The sequence below is a fragment of the Hydra vulgaris genome, chromosome 04 (genome assembly GCF_038396675.1).
Source record: "Hydra vulgaris chromosome 04, alternate assembly HydraT2T_AEP".
NCBI classification, from domain to species: Eukaryota; Metazoa; Cnidaria; class Hydrozoa; order Anthoathecata; family Hydridae; genus Hydra; species Hydra vulgaris.
This window is the reverse complement of record NC_088923.1, coordinates 11,727,501-11,749,238: the sequence shown is the minus strand read 5'-3', so window position 1 is coordinate 11,749,238 and position 21,738 is coordinate 11,727,501. Positions and strand designations below refer to the sequence as shown.

The 21,738-nt window shown below is 27.6% G+C and overlaps 1 protein-coding gene across 2 annotated transcripts in view; it reads left to right on the top strand.

Annotated features, from left to right (window-relative positions):
• Positions 1-359: 359 nt before the first annotated feature.
• The window catches only part of LOC100200257 (MATH and LRR domain-containing protein PFE0570w), a 30,730-nt gene continuing 9,351 nt past the window's right edge, over positions 360-21,738 (top strand). The window contains exons 1-5 of one of the 2 annotated variants that reach the window (XM_065795463.1): positions 360-626; positions 881-942; positions 1,100-1,270; positions 1,642-3,260; positions 15,360-16,260. In XM_065795463.1, coding sequence (XP_065651535.1) covers positions 613-626; positions 881-942; positions 1,100-1,270; positions 1,642-3,260; positions 15,360-16,260 — 2,767 coding nt within the window. In that variant the 5' untranslated portion in view covers positions 360-612. Of the gene's footprint in view, positions 664-880; positions 943-1,099; positions 1,271-1,641; positions 3,261-15,359; positions 16,261-21,738 lie in introns of both variants that reach the window. The other variant, XM_065795464.1, reaches the window with a different exon arrangement.

The window sequence follows — 21,738 nt, the reverse complement described above, 5'->3', positions numbered from 1 at the left end:
AGTTTTTTTATACAACAGACACGCTAAACAAAATTTTATTTGTTTACACAACGCATTTGATCGTTTGATCAGTCGTTACTTTAGCTTAAACTTAAAAACTCCGGTTTATTTTTCTACGAAGAAAATCCTTCTGGACTAACTCGATAGACCATGTAGGAATAACATTTTCAAAGTATATAAAGAAATGAACTTTAAAAAATTTTATACCTTATAAATAAATCTTTGAATTGTTCATTTGTTTTTATAGAAGAAGTAAAAAATTTTGTAAATCAAAAATTTTGTACTAAATTTTTAAATTTTAAAAATTTATATCATAAGAAATAAAAAATAAAATTTCAACGTTTTTAAAACTTTTTTCAAATTAGATAATATTGTTTGGGTAGTTGACCAAGTAAAATATCAGTAAAAAAATTTCCTAAAAATTTAAAAGTTAAGAAAAGGAGTTTTTGCGCTAAACAGATGCTTTCCAGATGATATTTTGTGCGAATCTGCAGTAAAACAATTTGTAAATACCCAAAAAGGTGTCCATGCATGGTTAGACATTCTTCACGCTTGAAAGCGTTCCTTTACCAATATGCTCTGCCACAACGGAATGAGACCTTCGCAAGATAGATGATAAACTGGGGGTAAATATTTACAAAAAATATACAAAACCATTTTATGGTAAATTATTTTTTTTTAAAGAAATTTTGTTGAATTTTAGAAGACTGTTATTTCCTTTAACTCTGTCATAAAAGTTAATTTTTTAGACCTTCAAAATAATTATTAAATTCAATATATTGATATTTGATTACAAACATTGTTTATTGAATCATATACCTTATCTGCTAATTTAAAGATGCAAATGAATAAAAGTCTATTTTTTCTTATTTGTGTTTAGAGGCGGCGTTTTAATAATGAAAGCTGTCCTGTTTTTTATTATTCTCACGTGTGCGTCGTGTGGTAAGTTCACAATTGTCATAAAATATTATTAAGTAGTTTTTTTATTTGTCAAAACTCCTTGTTTTATCTAATAAATTATCTACGTACAATATATATTAAAAGACATACTTTAAGTTAGCATTGTGTTGGAGTAAAGTAGTAATTGGTTTTTTCACAGATTACTCAAATCGACAACGTCGACAAGCTGATGTTGTTTATGCAAGATGCAACGATGTCTATCCTCAATGTCTTTCTTGGAAAGAACAACAAAATTGGTGCACTTCTGACCAGTATAGAGAATATATGGCAACCGTGTGTCCGTTGACCTGCGGATTCTGCGTTAAAGAAGGTTGTCTTCTTTTTTTTGTTAATTATTCATTGTTTATTTATTCTTATTCATAATTCTTGTAGTGGGCTATATTACTGTTTTTTAAACTCTTTTTTAACAACAAATGAAACTTAAAGCTTTTTTGCATTAAGAACAGTAATGAAACATTAATAGAGATGTTTTAAAAAATAATCTTTTTACTTATCTTGATTATGGTTTCGGGTTTTCAGCTTTGTTAATCAAAATGTAATCAACAGTGAAATGGAAATACTTCTGATTTTTTACTTATATATTACTGAAAAGTTTTACTTTTTGAAAAAAGCAGCTACGTATAGTGAAAGCCCGTGACCAAATGCACGTAGAAAACCTGATAAAAAATTATTTTATTACAGATCCAATACCTGATCCAGTGCCTATAAAATCAGAACCATCACCAGAACAAACGTCGCAGGATGAATATAAAAAGCAAATGCAGCAATACTACACAGATATTCAACGTTTGCAAGGTGAAAATTCGGCGACGCAGGTGTCATCTGCCATTTCATCTAATACGTCTCCGGCAACAACAACTGAACAGTTAGCAAGTTATGTACCGGCTCCATCACCACCTGCAGTTGACCTTGCTTCAATATACTCAACATCTCCTGTTAATCCAGATCCACAATCTATTCCAGCTACTTCGGAAGTCCAGTCAGTACCAACTGCAACGATATTCTCGTATCCACCAGCTGCTCCACCAGCTTCTCCGCCGGCTGTAACGAGTATATCTGCACAAGTTCCTCAAGTTGCATCGGCACCCGTTTATAGTAGCCCTTCAGTTGCTCAAGCACCACAAAATGTTAATCAAAGCCCAGTACAACCATTATTAAATTATGCTCCTTTAAATCCAGTAAACGCAAGTGTGACTTTTACTGCTGCCATAGGTCAAAACGTGACAGCTTTAAAAGCACCAATAAATACGCTAATGATGGGTCAACTTATACAAAATGAAAACGATTCTAAAGTTTATAATCCTAAACTAACGTCAAGTGCGCTATATAGCGAAAAAAAGCCACAAAAAGAAGAATCTTTGCAATCTCCTAAAAATGCATCTAATATAGAAAGTATCAACACTGTAAAGGAGATTACACCACAAGCTATGGTGAAAGATAAAGAAAAATTAAACACTGATTTGAAAGAAGGGGACCGACCGGCTCTTAAAATTGAAAAAGTTAAACCTCAAAAAAAAATCACAAACGAAAACAGCGAGGACGACGAAGCCACTAATGAACAAATTCGAACCGAATCAAAACATTTAGAAAAAAATTTATCACAAGCAAAAGAAAAGAGACTAAGAGCTGAGCTACAAGCTAAAGCTAAAAAATTAAAATCTGCAAAAAAAATTGACATTGAAGAGGAAAGCGGTGATTCTAGCCAGGAGCAATTGTCGAAAAAACTAAATTCATTTGTTCCCAAAATAAAACATCAAAAAACAATACAATCACGCCATTTAAAAAATCGTCTCAAAAACAAAAAAGTTAAAAAGCTTAAGCTCAAAAAAAAAAAACTTAAAAGCGAAGCAAAATTTAAAAACGAGGCAACCACCAGCAGTAAGCATTTTTCTGAGTTTTTAAAGACAGCTGAGGAAAATGATTTAGAGTATAATCTTCCTTCGGAAAAAGAAAACGTTGAAGAATCTGGATCTGAGAGTGGCATTGGAGCTGAAGGAGAATTTGAAGATGCGTTAGCTAAAGATCTAGAGGAGCTAAGTTTTATCACAGGGTTAAATTTTGATGATGATGATTATGACGTTGCAGATGATATATCAAATGAAATTCAAAATTTAGACAGCAAGAAAAAAACCCATAAAATCAGTGTTAAAGAATCTTCTCTTTTTAATGCAGGAGCCAGTACCAAAAGAAACAATAATGCTCACCATGTTAATGTAGCAAGAAGTCATGTCCCTATTGTAGAAGAAGATAGTTCATACATGAAGCTAAAAGATCAGTCAACTAAATCAAATATCCCATCTGTAAGTTTAAAATTTTATTGACTTTTGTGTAGTTAAATTAAATAAACTTAAAATTTAAATACACAAAATAAAGTTAAATTAAATAAAATGTTATTAAATGTTTTTACTTATGTTTTATATTTTCCTCATTAAAATATTTTTAATTTTTCTCATTAAAAAAAATGTCAATAGTTATTTTCAATCAAATTTCTGCAATGAAAACATTTTCCTAATATTGAATAAGTTTGATATTAAGCTCTGAACTTTACTTCAGACCTATTTTTTAGCATATTTATATTTATATATTTATCATTGTTTTTACTTAAGATTTACATTACTTTTTACTAAAGTACTTTTTTTTTTTTTTTTTTTACTACAGTACTTTTTCAATCAATTTATTGTCATAATTTTTTGACATCTAAGATATGATACTTTAAGGCATTGCTTAAACTCCAAATTTAAATTTGGTTTTGTTTATGTTAAATGAGGATATGTTTTTTAAAAATTACCGCTATTAGAGCCGTTTTTTGTTGTTTGTTAATAATTATGTTAATTAACAATTAGCTATAATGATTACTTCAAATTTGAATAAATAGGTGCTTATATAAACTACTGTAGCTGATGGCATAGAGGGGTGTATATTTATCAACTGACTTTAATAGGGGTATGCTCAAGAGAGTTTACTTTTATCAACTGATGGTTTTGATTAGGCCAGGCGTTCTCTATAACTTCTGATAAACTCTCTCTTGCTTAATATTATCAACAATAACTGCTAAGTAAAAACTACGTACACATAAAACATAAACTATTGGAAAACAAAATTTTGGACGTATCTTTAAATTTTTTTTTAGGAACACGTCTAGACGTACCTATAGCCGCTGACTTGTGTTAAATTATACAGTAATGAAAAAATGTAACAACTCATGTATCTGTTGCGTTGCTATTTTTTCTCATTACTTTTTTTTTTTTAACGATTACATATTCTGTGTGTAACCAGAGGCGGGGTGGCTTCAGAGGTTATGCGGGATTCCCGCATGGGCTTTTCACTTTTTCATCTAAATATGGGCTTTTTCGCAAATTTTAATTTATTCTACATTTTAAAGAAATTCCACAATCATTTACAATATTAATGTTTGCACAAATTAAATTTAATCCCTTGATTTTAAGTCTTAAACTTTGAGCGCAACTATATTAGTATTTTGCATAATAATAATATTGCTCTGAAAATAAAGTAGATATTTTAAGACGTATTATAATATTTCATAAAAAAATTATGAACTCATAAACGGTTTTTAACGATCGCAATGTTGACAAAATAAATTTAAAAAAATCCGCAGATCCATATTATTATTGTTGGACTTAAATTAACTTAATTCAAAATTTAACCCCAAAACATTTTTTTAAATAAATTAAAACGCAATACAATTACTATATAGTAATTACTATTACTAGTAATTACTATTACTAGTAATTACAATTACTATATAGTAATTGTATTGCGTTTTAATTCATTTAAGAAAAGTGTTTTGGTGTTAAATTTTAAATTAAGTTTTATATAAATAAGTATTGAACTCATATTTTGCATTTTAGTAACGTTTCGAAACAGATATAAACTTGTTTTATAATAAATTTTTTTGTTTTTATATAATTTATATTGTTGTATGTAAATAAACAAATCACTCCGTAATATCCTGTCCTCAGACGGATTAAAAAAAGGATGATGGCTGTGCAAAAGTACATTTAATGAAGATATGTTTTATGCAAACTTTGAACTATGAACTATTTAAATACACAAATAAGACCTTTTAAAAATAGCGTAAAACCATATTATTTAACGAATTTATTTTAATTGAGGTGTGAGAGTCCCGCAAATATTTTCAAATACAATTTGATATTACACCTTAACAATTTACTTATTTACGACACATTTTTATTACTATTTATAGGTAAGTTTAAAATAAATTATAAAGATTCCATAGCTTTAAATTTTTTTATTTTCATTGTTTTAACTTCGTTTTATTTTTGAAATAAAAAAAAATAAAATAGCATTTTTGGAAAAAATATGAAATACTTTCGATTAAGTAACTACTAAATGAAACTACGTTATAAAAACTTTTATGTTTAAATTATGTCAATAACGGCACCAGTTTTAGAGCGGCATTTTTGCTGTTGTGAGTTACGCGAAAATGTTAAAAAAAGTTAAGACAACGAATTAAATATAAGCATAAACTCTCTATAAAAAGAATTTCTTATTTTTGAAGATTTTCAATATTTATTTTAGAAAAAAAGTTATATATAATTTAAAAAATTTTATATTATTATACAATAAAATATATATCATTATATAGTAATAGAAAAATACAATAAAATACTAATCGTATTTGCTTGCGGTAAATTGTGTTTTAAGAAAATCATAACAAAAACGTGGTCACTGCATCGTATTGTTGCCATTTTTTATTTTGAAGTATTACAAACAATATAATTAATTACAAGTCACAAATATAATAATTAATAATTACAATATTAATAGTTACAAATTACAATATTATTAATTACTAATGTATTACAAACAATATTAACAATTACAAGTGTTATCTCAACTTGCTAGTTTGTATTGATAATTTATTAGAATAAGGTCAGTTATTATATATATATATATATATATATATATATATATATATATATATATATATATATATATATATATATATATATATATATATATATAAGTATATATATGTATATATATATATATATATATATATATATATATATATACATATATATATATATATATATATATATATATATATATATATATATATATATATATATATATATATATATATATATATATATATATATATATGTAAAGGCCCATACGAAAAAATATATATATATACATATATTTCTTTTTTTTTCATATGGGCCTTTACATCAAGCATATATGGTAAAATACTGCATATATAGGCCTTTTAATAAAAATCCCGCATGAGCTTTTTAGAGCCACCTGTGGTAGATTATTCCAGTGGTCTAAATTATTAATTAATCTACTATAATCGTAAATTATTCCATCCGCCTGAAATATTCCGTCCTAATGCGTAAAAATCATAACAACTATTTTTGGAACAAATCTAACGGCTATAATTTAAAAATGCGTTCTCGTTTTGAGTTTTACGCAAGAACTGGAATAATTCAGACCACTGGAATAATCTACCACACACCACGCCCCTGTGTGTAACGAATAGATGTTAATCTATTCTTTACTCACAGCAGCTTTTTTTTTTTTTTTTAAATTTTTTCTTAAATTGTCGAAAAAAACTTTTCTCAGACATATTATAATAATATGTAAATATAATAATTAATATAATAAAATAATATAATAAATAAAATAATATAACAAATAATAATTCTTTGAAATGTAAAATTTTTCTATAAAAAATACTAAATTTTTAGCTTAATACTGATGACTAGTTTGTAACGAAACGATATGTTGAAATTAAAAAAGGATTTTTAACTATAAGTTGTTTAAAAATCTCAAAAAGTATACAACTAATTATTTATGCTTAAATCTCAAAATTATTTAAATTTTATAATATATATTTGCAATCAATATTAAATAATAGAAATAAAATTAATATTTCCATCATTTTCTTACATTTATTTTTCTATTTAGCATACAAGCACAAAATAATGCCATAAGTAGTTTAAAATGCATTGTATAAGTCATAATTTATAATATAGACATGTGCAACCACTAAATCTTTTGAACTATTTTTGAGCTATCTGTTTTATATCAGGGCTTCCTACTTTTTTAATTTGATTTTATGAATTTTTGTATCATCCAGTTTTTAGGAACAGCTTGACTCATGAATTTTAGGTATACAAAGAAAAAAATTTTAAATTAGAAAAATAATTTACAATAAAAATATAACAAACCTAAAAAAATTGTTTGAAACATACTATATTTATATCTTTAAAAATTTGAAATATATATTGTTAATTATAACAAAACCCAAGTGTTATAATAAAAATTGAGAACCTTTCTTGAAACTCAATATTTTTAGTTTATAGTATTATAAAATTTTTACTTATAATATATATAATAATATCCTTTATAATAATTTTTAATTACTTTGTTTGAATAATCCGAAAAAAGAACTTAAGTATTGAACTTGAATGCAGGCAAACTTAAATAGATATAATAAATTTTTATGATACTTAGTAAATTTAAATAAAATTATACCAACATTTTGTTAAGTACGTTAATACAACCTATACATATGCTGTATATATATAAGTTGTATAAGCTGTATAAAATGTTTTTTATAAACAAAGCATAGATATTTATAAATATTTATTTTTCCCTTATAAATATATATTTTACGAAACTACTAGTCTCAGATTTTCGATCATTTTAGTAACGCTGTATTGTTGACATATGAACTACTGTAAAGAGTGGGCTAATTGGGTAACCAAGTAAATTAGATTTTAATATAAGGAGTCTAACAAACAAGTGGGTCACTGCGTCTCTTCTGATTCTGCACTCGGGTACAAAGTACCCAGTGACCTCCATTTTTAAATCGCACCTGAACTGTTTCTTCAACTCTTTGATTTTATTACTGGCTAAATAAAGAAAACTTTACAGTTACAATATCGCATGTTCGAATCAAGGAAACTTTGGACTATTTTGTAATATAACAGCGTGACATTTGACTTTTTTTCTTCGAAAACATCAGATTTTAAAGCATTTGAACTTTCATAAGTAATATTTTCTAAAAACAAAACTATTTACTTTTAAAATTTTATAGATTTTGTGATATAGGCTTTAAAAGGTTGCGTCGCAATGGATGCGTCATGACGTGACCAAAATCATTTAGCATTTTCCGTCATTGAAAGAATTAGCTGTAGTTCAGCTCTTGTGGATATTTTGAACTTTATGTTTTGCTTTGGATACTTAGAAGGCGTTATAATAGTTTTGAAAAATGTTTTATAAATTTGAACGGAGACACCGCATAAATATATCAACAGAGTTTGTCACAACGTGACCAGTACAAAATCTTTAATTAATCAAGTATTTATTTAATTCGATGGAATTCTAAATGGAACAATGAAGTTCTAAATAAAAACTTAAATTACTGACAAATGGGTACACTTATAACGGTATTTTTCAAGATTTTCCGAAGGAAAATTGTTAAACAATTTTTCCAAGGTTGAGTTTTTTTTGCTTCCTCATTTTCAATGGAGAGCCTCGCAAGCAATGTCAATCTTTTTTACGTCATCAATGGACGTAGGTAGGTTTTAATTAACATCGAATTGCTGAAACTACGTTTACTTCTGGCCACTGTCACTGGAATTATCAGCAATATGCGTAGTGCTATCCACAGATTAGTAAAAAGAACTCTTCAGTTGGTGTTTTTGATTATATTGAGTGCCTCTAACGGTGATAGTGTTTTGTTGACCCCCTACTGCTTCTGCTAGCACCATTTGTCAAAAACAGTAGTGATCAATTTGATGGGTAGAACTTTCATTGTACAATTTTTCCCCATTTATATCTAAAATGTTTTGCGCTTTAAATTTGTTCTTTGTTTGTAGTTTTTTCAGGTCAAGTAGGACTTTCCCTGCCTTGACTCGTATTTAAAGAACTTGTCCGTTCTGTCTTTTAAAGATGGTTTAATTGTGTCAATTAGGGACAAGAAAACATCATTTTTGAAATATTCTTTTGTGCTAAGAAAGTGACTAAGCTTAATTGATACAGAAGAAAGTTGTATAGATTCTTTAAATTACACTAAACAGCAACATAGATTTCACCAATGATTTAGCTCCGTCTAATATAACTGCGTTCAAGCTGTGACAACCACAGTATATAAATTGGCTTGTGGGTACTCTGATGAAATTCGAGCTTGAACACCTTTTGAATTGCAATCATATTACACCTGTTGTCATACCTCAACCTCTGCAGTTGTTTTGATCTAGCCTACTAGACTTTATTTTTTCAAATAGAAGGTTAGAATGAGCTTTACCAGTCGGCTTTTCACGCGCTGCACATCCAATAAAGCAGTCCCGGACTATGACTATTACTTCATTTTCTTCATGAACATAGCGTATGGTTAGAGAAATTTGACCTTTTTGACAAAGGTTGGAGTGCAATCCATTAAAACTAAAAAATACTTTTCAACCTAATCCTTGTTCACATTAGCTTCTTTTAGATGCAAAGCTAAGAGGCTAATGACTTTGTTTTGAATATTGACACTTGACATTTGTGAACGTTCTTCTCCATCTTCAATTTGCCGTATATGCTTCGTCAAAACCAAAGATGTTTCCAATATTTTTTGGTGTACAGCTTTGATGAGCTTCCACGTAATACAATATTATATTCGCCGAGTAGATAATCAGTGATACTATTCTCTTAAGAATGCTTTTCAACCTTTCTGTTTCATCGTTAATTTATCCTAATTGTTGCCTTGATCTATTTCTCAAAACAACTGAAATGAGATGGAGATGATTCTTGCATTCAGGCTTGCTCTGTAAATACTTTACAGTTGTTGAAACCTTTTTTCTTAAAATATGATTGTGGAGTTGGATCAAACAGATGACAAGGAAGACCAAAAGCTGAATCAGTTTCTAGAGAGTAAATAAGCCTCTTCACTTATTTTCCATTTCTTGCTACCTTGTATAGAAATTCAATTAAGAGATAGCATTTTTCAGTTTAGGATATTTTTTATTGCTCTTTAGGAAAGGTATTGGATTAATTTTGATGATACATTCTTTCTCTTACAGTCAGCCGTTCCCGCTTCACTTCAGTGAGAAACATTAGTTATAACTGTAATGCTATCACCTGTTTCAACTATTATAGGCTTTAAATTACATTAAGGCTCTTTGTGTTTCTGTGCTGCTTGCTGAGATTTTTGGCTACAAATGTCCAAAGATGAAGTTGATAAACATGTGGCAAAACTAGCTGAAGAAGTTAAACTAAACAACAGAGGGATACTCGCATTATATTTCCTTTTGGTTAGATTGAGACTGAGTGTTTTTAACGAGTTGGAGAAAAAAAAGAATGTGATAGCTTTCGCACTTTACTAAAACAAACAGCTGCTTTAGAGTCCTTGGCTAATCTTTTTCTTTGAGCACCTGACAGTTTTTTTAAAATCTTCGATAAGATAATATTTAAATTCAAACTGAAAGTGTAAAACTTAAACTTCGTTTCTGGTAACATAAATTCTCCATGTAAGTTTTTAATATAATTAAGGTCACTACTGATTATAGTTTGCAACCCTTTGTTTTTTGAGATCATATCCCAAAGAACCCATTGACAATATTACGAACTTTTGATATGATAATACCATAGTCCTCATTAAATTGTATTTCCTTATCAACAAAGCTAATACTTTTCTCATTCCAGCATTCTTCATTTTCATTTTCATCATCAGGATCGAAACAAGATTTTTCACTTTCATTTAGCTCTTCCGTATTTAGTTCTTCTCCAGCTGTTTCTGTTGCTGAACCTTTTTTCTTATAAAGAATATCAAAACAGTAGTTATAACAGTTGTCTTTATGAATGTCGGTCATTGGGAAGCATTTTTATTTTCTTTATTATTGGCAAAGTTGCAAAAGAAATACGATCTACAGCTGTTAGAAGAGCTAATACTTCTTACTATTTTCTTCTTTTTTTTAAAGAAAATTTTAGATATAGGGGACTTTTTTTAAAATTTTACAAATGGATGCGCGTACTTGCAAATATTTGGAAATTTTCCAAATATTTGTACTTACAAATATTTGGAATATTTCCAGTAAAAACATTGCAATATTTGTATGTCTGTTAGGAAATTTATTCACTGCTTTATCTTTTAACAAGATTTAAATATTCTAACAAGTTGTTATGTAGTTTATAGAGTTTCTTTTGGAAAATCAAATTTTAAAAGTAGAAGACTTAGAAACTGGATTAAAGCTAATGGATTTGACTAATCCATCTGATTTCATAACTCCAGTTTCTAGTTTGATATAAAAAAGAGAGGAGAAAATTTTTATGTAAAAAACGACGATCATTTGTCTATCAATACTATCATCCTCGATATAGATCTTAATAACTATACTGAGAAAACACATGAAGCCAAACCACCTAATAATAAGTCTACTATTTCTAAATATTATCAACACAACATTTGTAAATCAGAATTTTAAACTTTTTCCTCTCATTTAATGCAGCACAAAACTTAATTGAATTATTGAACATGAAAAAATAAGGTATACTCGAACAAAGTAAACATGTTTCATGCCGAAATCTAACATCAGACGAAGAATAGAATTTTTTTTCAAACTTATCTTAAAGAATGTTAATGTCTTTTTCAAAAGAGTTAAAACTTAGTTCACTTGGGATTGTTGTTAGAGGACCAGGAGGACCAAGAGGACCATCTTAATATTGTGCTTATAAAGCTAAAACAAAGGCCATCAAATAAAGATACTGCTTTTCTGCAGTAGCAATCCAATAGTGTAGTATCTTAAAAATAATAACAATTTTCTGCTAGAGTTGCTAATTTGAATTTTTGCTAAATTGTAGAGCAATAAAGAATAATCTACACAAATGTTATCGAAAAAAGTTTTAAGACTATTTGTATTATTGATTGTACTAAAGCTTTTTTTGCAAGAAGAAACTATTAACTTTACGGTAGCAAACTTGGTTTAGTTATAAACACTAATACCATTAACTCTGTAATTGGTATATAATAAAAAATAGCAATTATTTTGCTGAGGCAATTAGTTTATTATCTGCTGGCTGAAGTCGTTGTGTATCAGACAGATTATTAAAATTACTATATCAAAATGAACTTTCATCAGAAGCTTAAACCTAATGGCTATATGCCTATTGGCTGGATAGCTCAGTTGGTTGGAGCGTCAAATGAAAAGTTAAACACCGACTGTTGTACGATACGGGTTCAAATCCTGCCACTGCTAACTCAGCGCTTGAACTCTGTATGCAAAAATGTTGGTCAATAACGGACACTACTTTGGATTAGTCTTAATGACTATTTGTGGCTGTTCCTATGCTAAGCCAACAATATCTTCGGATATAACATTGTATAGAAAAATATAGCATAAAAATTTAAATTAAAAAAAAAATGGCTTTTTGCTATTACTCGCTAGCTATTGTGTTTCTTTCATGTAAAGTAATTTGACTGTATCTTTAGATTACCATATTTATTAATTTGCTGAATAAAGTCTTCTATACCAGCTGAGTTTTGTATAATTTATTTTATTATTTGACTTTAAAAGAATTTCCAAGTTACTGGCCGCCCTGATTATTATTTTAAAGTGGCCGCACTTTTATTATTTATAAATAAATAAAAATTATAGAGAAGCATTATATTATTATTTACAGATAAAAATATAAATACATTTTAAATGAGAGTATTGGTTTTAATTTGTCTATTGTCTGGCTTGAAAATCTTTTAATAACCATTTAGTACTTTTTGCACTGTACTGAACTCATCATGTTCCCACACAAGAGTAAAGTTTTTAAAGTTTCCAAATTTTTTTACAATGCTATAATTTTTTCAAAACTAGGTCTTTATCATTTGTTACTAACTTTCCTACCATTTTCTATTGATTTCTTACTACTTCTGTTACAAATGGCCATATTAGGTGTCTCTAGAGACACCTAATATTGCCATTTGTAACATGTAGTAGTAACAAATCAATAGAAAATAGAACTCTAACCACTGCACCTCGGATGCTAAATTACTACTACCTAAAAATACTCAGTTATAATGTTGTAATTTCAAAAGATTTATAAAGCAATATGAAGTAATTAAGCTTATAAGAGTTTTTGCTGTTGTTTCATGAGATCAATCCAAATATAAAATTATTTCAAATCACAAATATTAAATGAAAACCCCAAATATTGTCAAAAAAGACTTCTTCGAAGTTTTTTTACAGAGGTTTCAAAATAACATTTGTTGAAATAAAATGGAATATTTTTCATTCTATTGATGAAAACATTTTTATTTTAAATTATTTTGATACTCTTTGTTTTTTCAATTTATTTTTTGTCAATAAATTTTAAATATCAAATAATTTCAAAAATTATGTTTTTTTAAATTTCTATAAAAAAACGCTTCTTTTGAGAACCTGGTTGGTTACTTTTGAAAAAAATTTTTTTTGGTCATATTAGGAATTTTACCCTAAATATTAGGGATTGTAGCCCTATTATCTTTAAAACTTGACGCGATAGAAGAAAAAGGATCGTATATATGAAAGCAGAATAAGGAATATTGTAAGAAAATAACATTGCATGCAAAAAAAAAAAGTAAAATATATATTTTTACAATGTAATTAGTTACATTTTTTATATAACTAATTATTACAATCAGTTTTCAAAAAAAAAAAAAATTTTTAATGTAATTTATTATTTTAATCATTTTTTAAATAAAGATAAAATTTTATTTAATTTAAAAGTACGTACTTCGATTTTCTAATTTATCACAATTAACCAGCTAATCAGTAGAAAAGTTACATTCTGACTAAAGATTCTAGTTTGCCAACATAAAAAGATGTATGGTATATGGAGTAGGGGGTATAGTTTCCCTCTATGCACACACATGTATGGGCGCCGTCAGAATTTTTTGATGTTCCAGATAGGACGCTTTCACACATCGTGCAAACTCCTAACTTAAGTTTGTTTATACCTATGCCAAATGAGAAGGCCTTGCAAAATATCGGGATGGCGGAGGCCTGTGAACAAAAAGCCCTAAAAGTCTTGCCCTCCCCTGCCCATGCATGAGGGCACTAAAAACGTCATAACTTTTGTAATTTACAATGTTTTTCTACAAAAATAAAAATCTGTCGATAAATTTAATTTAAGTTTTAGATGCTAAAATTGAAAATTTTGCTTCCCAGGCCTCCGCCATCCTAAATTTTTGCAAGGCCACCTTATTTGGCATATAAACAAACTTAAACTTGGAGTTTGCACGTTGTGTGAAAGTATCTGGAACATCAAAAAATCCTGCGGGGGCCTATGCACACATGCCACCCCTTATATACTGGCCCTGAGTAAGGCCTTTTTTTTGAGTCGATAAAAAACAGGTTTTAGTAGGGCCGTGGTTGATGGGTCGGAATCCCCTCCAAAAAACGTGTCATTAGCGTCTCAAAATCTTCCAAATTTGACCGCTAGGTTTTGCTAAATTATAAAGCTTCTTAAATTAGCAAAAGAGCACAAAATTTGCTGTTTCTCCCTCCCCCCTCAAATTAAGGGGTATATGTAGTCTACCCTCGGCACTGGGTTTTAGCCATTGTTTTCAATATTACTGATCTCGCGTTAGACTCGTTTTTTACTTACTAAAGAGGGGTGCCTGAAAAAAACGTTCGCCTTAAGTAAAGTTAATTTTTATTTGATTCGTTATTAAAACAAAAAAAAATTCAATTTGATTTCTACGGAAATCAAGCTTGGGTCTCCGCCGAGCGTTCCCTCTGCGTTAACCTCTTGACTAAACACACACATTGTTAAAGGAATTCAAGTTTATTTAAGTTTAAATTTGCATATATTTTTAAAGTCGTTTTTTGAATGCGCAAACTAAGGGCTTTGAGGTCGTATAAAGTATCTTAGATACCCTCCACCATTTTTTTTTTAAATAAACTTTTTTATTGAGGAAAAAGTTTATTTTAAAAAAAAAGTAAAGGGGGGTATTTGAGAAACGTACGTACATTTTAAGGGGGCATAAAAAGGGGACATAAAAGTACGCATTGCAACAGGGGGAAGGGGGGGTTAAATTTCAAAATTTTTAGCGTATGGACGACATTTATGACATTTGACTTTTGATATTTCGACTACTCGATATCTCAAACTTTTGTGTAACTAACTTTTTTCCCAGTTTCTTAAGAGTTCGAGTTATCGAGAGTCAGCTGTATTACATAATGCAGCATTTTTTATTTTTATAAAGACATATGTATGGTTGTTACACAAATAGAAAAATTTGTAATTATTTTTACAGAGTATAATATTTATATTTCCGGACTGTAATGATCATATAACCGTTATAGTAGTTGTATTACTAAAATGTAATATAAAAAAAATTGTAACTTTTAGATAAGCATGCAAATTACCTTTTTTTGTTTTGATTTTGATAGAATAACCAATTAGCTACAGAAGAATCATCTGATGAAGACGAAAATGAAATAAATTTTGAAGATGATGATAATTCAAGTGGTGACAGTTCAGACAAAAAATCAAAGGTTTTATACAAGATTAACCAGTCAGTTAAACCAAAAAGGAAAGCCAAATTAAAAGGTACATCAAATATAAGACCAAGTAACAGTGACATAGTCACTCCATTTAAAACAAGAGGCAAAAAACCAAATGCTATAATTTCATTGAACACTCTCAAGTTTGCTTCTGTTACATCTCAAAAACCTAATATCACAAAATCTTTAAATGCTTCTTCAAAGTCTGCATCTATTGCATCTGGAAAACCTAATATCACTAGCTCTTTAAATGTTTATTCAAAGTCTGCATCTGTTAAAACTCGAAAACCTAATATCACTAACTCTTGGAATGCTTCTTCAAAGTCTCGTAAACCTATCACAAATTCTTGGAATGTTTCTACTTCAAAGTCTGCCAATGTTGCAACTCAAACAATAGCCTCTTCAAAACATAAAAAATTACTAAACCTAAATGCAGTTAAAAACAATTTCAAATTAATAACAGCAGTAAAGGGCTCTCGTTTGATAGTTAATAGCAAACCAAATGTTACTGTCCAAAACAAATTAAATTTAGGTTTGATGAATAAAAATACTCAATCAAACAATAATGACAACAGCTCTAATTTAGAAGAAGGTTTTAATGATGAATATGAAAATGCTCTATCGTCATTTGATGATGAAAGTGGTAGTGCAAGTGGAGGTGACTCACCAGGTGTTTTGCCTTCAGTTAAAGAGAATTCAAATAATAGTAAATCTCCTGCTGATATTTTGGCTACAAGCGAAGAAGGAAAGTTGATTAAAGTTATCTCTAAAGCTGGCAACCAGGAAGGTCAGTTTATATATGTATACATATATATATATATATATATATATATATATATATATATATATATATATATATATATATATATATATATATATAGGTGCATAAATAGATATATATATATATACAACCCTCGGAATTAGGGTCGGCATTGGGCAATGCCAACCTTACTGCTGACCTGAAAGTGTTTAAGGTCGTCAAAAACTTGCCGACCTTGTTTCGATATTTTATGGTAAAAAATTATATAAAAAAATTTTTGCCAACCTGTTGCCGACCTCTAAAAGATTGAGGTCAGCAAATTATTGCCAACCTCAATTTTCCTAATTCCGAGGGTTGATATATATATATATTTTTTTATATTTATATATATATATACATTTATACATCTTGGTGTGTGTGTGTGTGCGTGTATGTGTGTGCGTGTGTGTGTGTGTGTGTGTGTGTGTGTGTGTGTGTGTGTGTGTGCTGTACATGAACTAGTTAAGTAAAAAATGCAGCTCTCATATTGTGTATTGAAAGTAAATTAAAAGTCCTTTTCAAATAAAAGATTTGTATTAATCAAAAAAAAAGAATTGACTTTGTAAAACATTGAATTATAAACGTGAAACTTAAAATTTAAAAAAAATTTATTGAAATTTTTATATAAATTATTTATACTTTTACACTTCATTTTTATTGCGCTTTTTTAATTAAAAAATGCAATTTCGCTATATTGAGACAAAAGTCACAATAAAAGAAGACAGAGTGCTACTAGCGAGGCTTCATTTTCAGCCATTTACATGAGTTTGTTGGGAGAAATTCAGTTGCAAACAAAAATGTAATTTTTAATAATTTTGTTAAATTTTTCAAATCAACTTATCAGGTTTGAATATATTAAAAAGAAAAGATAAAAGTTTTAAAGTGTTTTTTAAAGGTTTTGATTGTTAGACATCAAAATATTTTCTATTTGTTTATCATATATTGTTATATATATTATATATATTTGTCAAGTATTATTTATCATACATTATACATAATTATGCAATAGTATTTTTCATTTTAGATATTCTTAGTTGTATTTTTACTTGTTTTGTTTACCTACATAAAATACAACTCAACCCTAATTTATTATTGCATTTTTTTAAATTTATTATTGCATTTTAAAATACAACTCAATCCTAATTTATAATTATAGTCGACATTTTTATATATGACTAACATGGTTGTATAGAGCTAAGAAAAACTTAAAAAAATCTTTCAACTTTTATAAGTTAAATGAATCCAAAGTTCTTGCAATTTTTGTGCTGGTAAAAACTGATGAGTTTTTGACAAAACACTTTGTATTTAAGTATGGAAAATTGGCTGTGTTATGGTACTGAAATAGAATAAAAAAACATCTAAAATCAAAACAAATAATATGCGAAGGGAAAAAAGTATTATATACATAATTTCTATATACTAATCCTAAGTACCAAATCTTCAATAAAACATTATTAAATACTTGTTTTAAATTGAGTAAAGGCTATAATTGCCATTTCCACATTGACATCTATATAAATTAAACTTGAAGTTTTTAAACACTGAGAACTAAAAAATTATGTATAAGTGTTGGAAAGAGTCCATATTCCATTAGATTCCTTGTCCCTTTTTTAATATATATATGGAAAGTTTCATACAATTTAGATATGTTTTGGTACTTAGGAATCTTTTCTTTTAAAAGCTTTGTTTAAAAAAATGTTTTAGCGGCGAGTTTTTTAATCAATATTGGTCTCAAGACATAAATAATATATAAGTAAAGCCATATAAAACTTACTACATTCTATATATGATTGGAAAGAGTTTAAGTCAAAATTAATTAATCTAAAAAAAAACTCAAGGTTCTAGTTTGTGCAGCCATGGCGCAGTGGTGAGAGAGCTTGCTTCATAAGCAGGAGATCCAGGTTCGAAACAAGCTCTTCCTGGTTAAATGTACTTCTGCGGTGCTCTGTGACAAGACCATTAGGACTTCTTGGGGCACCAAAAAAAAAAAATTTAAATTATAAAAAAGATGTAAGAGAGTTTAGTTCACGAAAGTTACATGTTTTTTGTCAAATGTATTTTGTTGCGCTGTGGAGTCCTTATCTTTATAAGGATCCCCAAGTGCCAAGGCAAGTTGTTTTCATATCTTAAATAAACCTTAAAAAGTAAGTTTACAGTTAATTAAAATTACCAAAACAAAATATTTATTGAGATATTAACAAAAAACTTTGCTTTACTTTTATATATTTGTTTCTAACCGTAATATTAACCTTACAATTTTGCTAATTTTTTTTTGTTATAAACAATATCTGGTTTGTTTAATGAATGGAGTGTTTACTGTAGAGATTTTTTTAAACAATTTAGTTTCCACCCAAGCTGAGTTTTTCCCATTTTTAATTTGTGATTATAATAAATCTTTCGCTCTGCATTTTAATTTATAAAGCTTTTTAGTTGTCATAAGTCACTAATAGAAACAAATTCTGTTGATAATAGCATATCAACAGAATTTGTTGATATGCTATTATCAACAGTCAATAAATGAACATATTAAAAAAGGAGAAACCCAAACATTAAAATATTACTTAACATCATTTATAATGTTTATATTTATTGACACCAAAGAAAAATGCTTTAAGAGGACCAGATTTCTTTTCTGTTAAAAAAAAATCTACAAGTTGAAACATTCTTTCGCAAAAAACAATATGGCACAAATGAATATGTTTTTGGGTAATATCTCAACAAATAATATGTTTTGGTAAGTCTAATTAACTCTGAACTTATTTTATTTATAACTTAAATAAGGTTTATTTATGATATGAACACAACTCATCACAGCAATATGGGATCTCTTTGAGAACATTAAGCACTCTTTTTGTAAAATGCACTAATATATTTGAAATTGTATACATGTGTGTGTGTGTGTGTAGTTAATTCCCAATAACTCAAAGCTCTAAGGCCGAATTCCTGTTAAAGGAAACTTTGGCTAATATAAGATATTAGTTTGAGTTAAGGTGATTTTTCTTTATTCAATGTATATTTGATGTAATCATGGAAGTATAAAACAGATGGAAGTTCATAAAGCTGCAAACATCAAGCAATTTCAAGTTGTCTTGTAATTAGAGTATGTTTGTAATTAACAATAAAAAAATGAGTTTTACAAAAAAAAAAAATTTCACTGAAATGATTTTTAAACTACTTACTAAAACCTTAAATTTATTTTAAAAGTTTGTTTAAGCTTCTTTTTCTGCTTTAAATCTTAAGACAATATTTGATTAAAAAGAAATCTAAAACAATTTTCAAAAAATGAAAAATAAATGTTTTCTAAATTACTATAGCTTAAAGTTTAGCTGTATATCATAATTCCATTCATTCTTGTATTTCTCCATTCATTTAATATAAAGTTTTAAAAAAAGTTATTATTTGCTGTTTCGTTGTCTCTAATTTTAATGTTTATACTTGAATATTGTCGAACCATCAAAATAAATATTTTAAAATTATTATTAACTTACCTATTTGCATCAACATATAAAGATAAAACGTTTAAGCATGGATTTTGATGTTGTTTTCTTTTTATTTACGAAACAAAAGGTTAAAAGCGTAGTCCTGAAGCATTTCAATGTGGTTGAACTTCCATCTGTTTTATACTGCCATGAGGTAATGTAATGCAATGTAATTTTACATATGTAATGTATAATAATTAATGTGTAATAATTACAAGTGTTACAATGCAATGTAAATTTAATTTATATACATTAATAAAAGAGTGAAAAGTCCTTCAATTGAAGAAGTTACAGATTGTATTCAAGCAGTACAGCCAAAAAATAATGTTCAAAAAAGTTCAACCATGCTATGTCTTCATTACTATTTAATAAAATTATGTCTAAAAGCTAGCGGTCTTTTATTTAGAAATTTTGTTAAAACTATAAAATAATTGATTTTAAATGAAGTTTATTATGAAGATATTAAATGTTTTATTGTAGCATTATTTTATGTCTTATAGTGTTCTATTCTATTCAGTTCTAAATCAACTCAAAGTTAAAGAAAATATAAGGCTACAGTTATTTGTTTTATATGGAATGGCTTCTAGAAAAAATTTAACTGTCATTTTTAATTTCTTCAATTCCCATACAAAAAGTTTAAGTTTTCAAAATAAATTTGCTGAAAGTGAACAAAAAAATGGTTCAAGTTAACAATGTTCAAGTTATCCAAGGTTCAACTAAACTGAAGAATCTTAATAACAGGGATGTGGAGTGGAGAATATATAATTGTACATTATATATATATATATATATATATATATATATATATATATATATATATATATATATCTATATCTATCTATATATATATATATATATATATATACATATATACATATATACATATATATATATATATATATAAAAATATATATATAGACATATATATATATATATATATATATATATATATATATATATATATATATATATATATATATAGAACCCTTAGATGTTGTCCGAAAGTTTTTTCCATATTTTGTTGACAAAAAGTAAAAATTAAAATGCAAGACCGGAATTTTTTTTTTTTAATAATGATAGACTGCCTGCCCCAACCAAACCCTCAGTCGATGTAGCAGCACTCCCTTGCGGGTCAGGCTATTTGTCAGTCGATGTAGCAGCACTCCCTTGCGAGTCAGGCTATAAGATAGTTGATGTAGCAACACTCCGCGCATGATTTACAGTAAAAAAATAAAAATAAAAACATTTTATTAAAAAAAATAAAAATGAAAACATTTTATTAAAAAAAATTAAAATAAAAACATTGTTTATATTGTTAAAAACATTCAAAATGTTTTAAAAACATTCAGAATGTTTTTAAAAACATTCTGGTCAATTAAATTTGCGTTTTTGTGGTTTTTTTAAAAAACGATTAATTTGTAATTAAATTAATGGTTTTTACTTTCGTCCAACACGGAAATGTTGGACGAAAGTTAAAAGTAATTAAAAGTGACATATATGTTGGCGTAAGAATCACTTTTTTCCTTCCGCTCTTCCCAAAGCCAACAAACTATAGATCTATATATATATATATATATATATATATATATATATATATATATATATATATATATATATATTATATATATTTATATATATATATATATATATATATATATATATATATATATATATTTATATATATATATATATATATCAGGGCCTATTCAAGGAAAAAAATTTGGATGGTGCCCAAATAGATCAACGCTGTCGAAAATGATCTAGAATAGCCTCTTTATATTAACATAACCCTCAAAATTAGAATTGTCATTCGGTAATGCGGGCCTAACTGTCGACCTTTAAGTGTTTGATGTCAGTAAAATATCATCAACCTCGTTTGTATGTTTTATGGTAACCCCTTTGTATCAAAATTTTGCTGATCTGACTTTTAAATTGAAAATATATTATTTTTATGCTTTTATTTTCTCTGGTTTATTCTTTATTTATG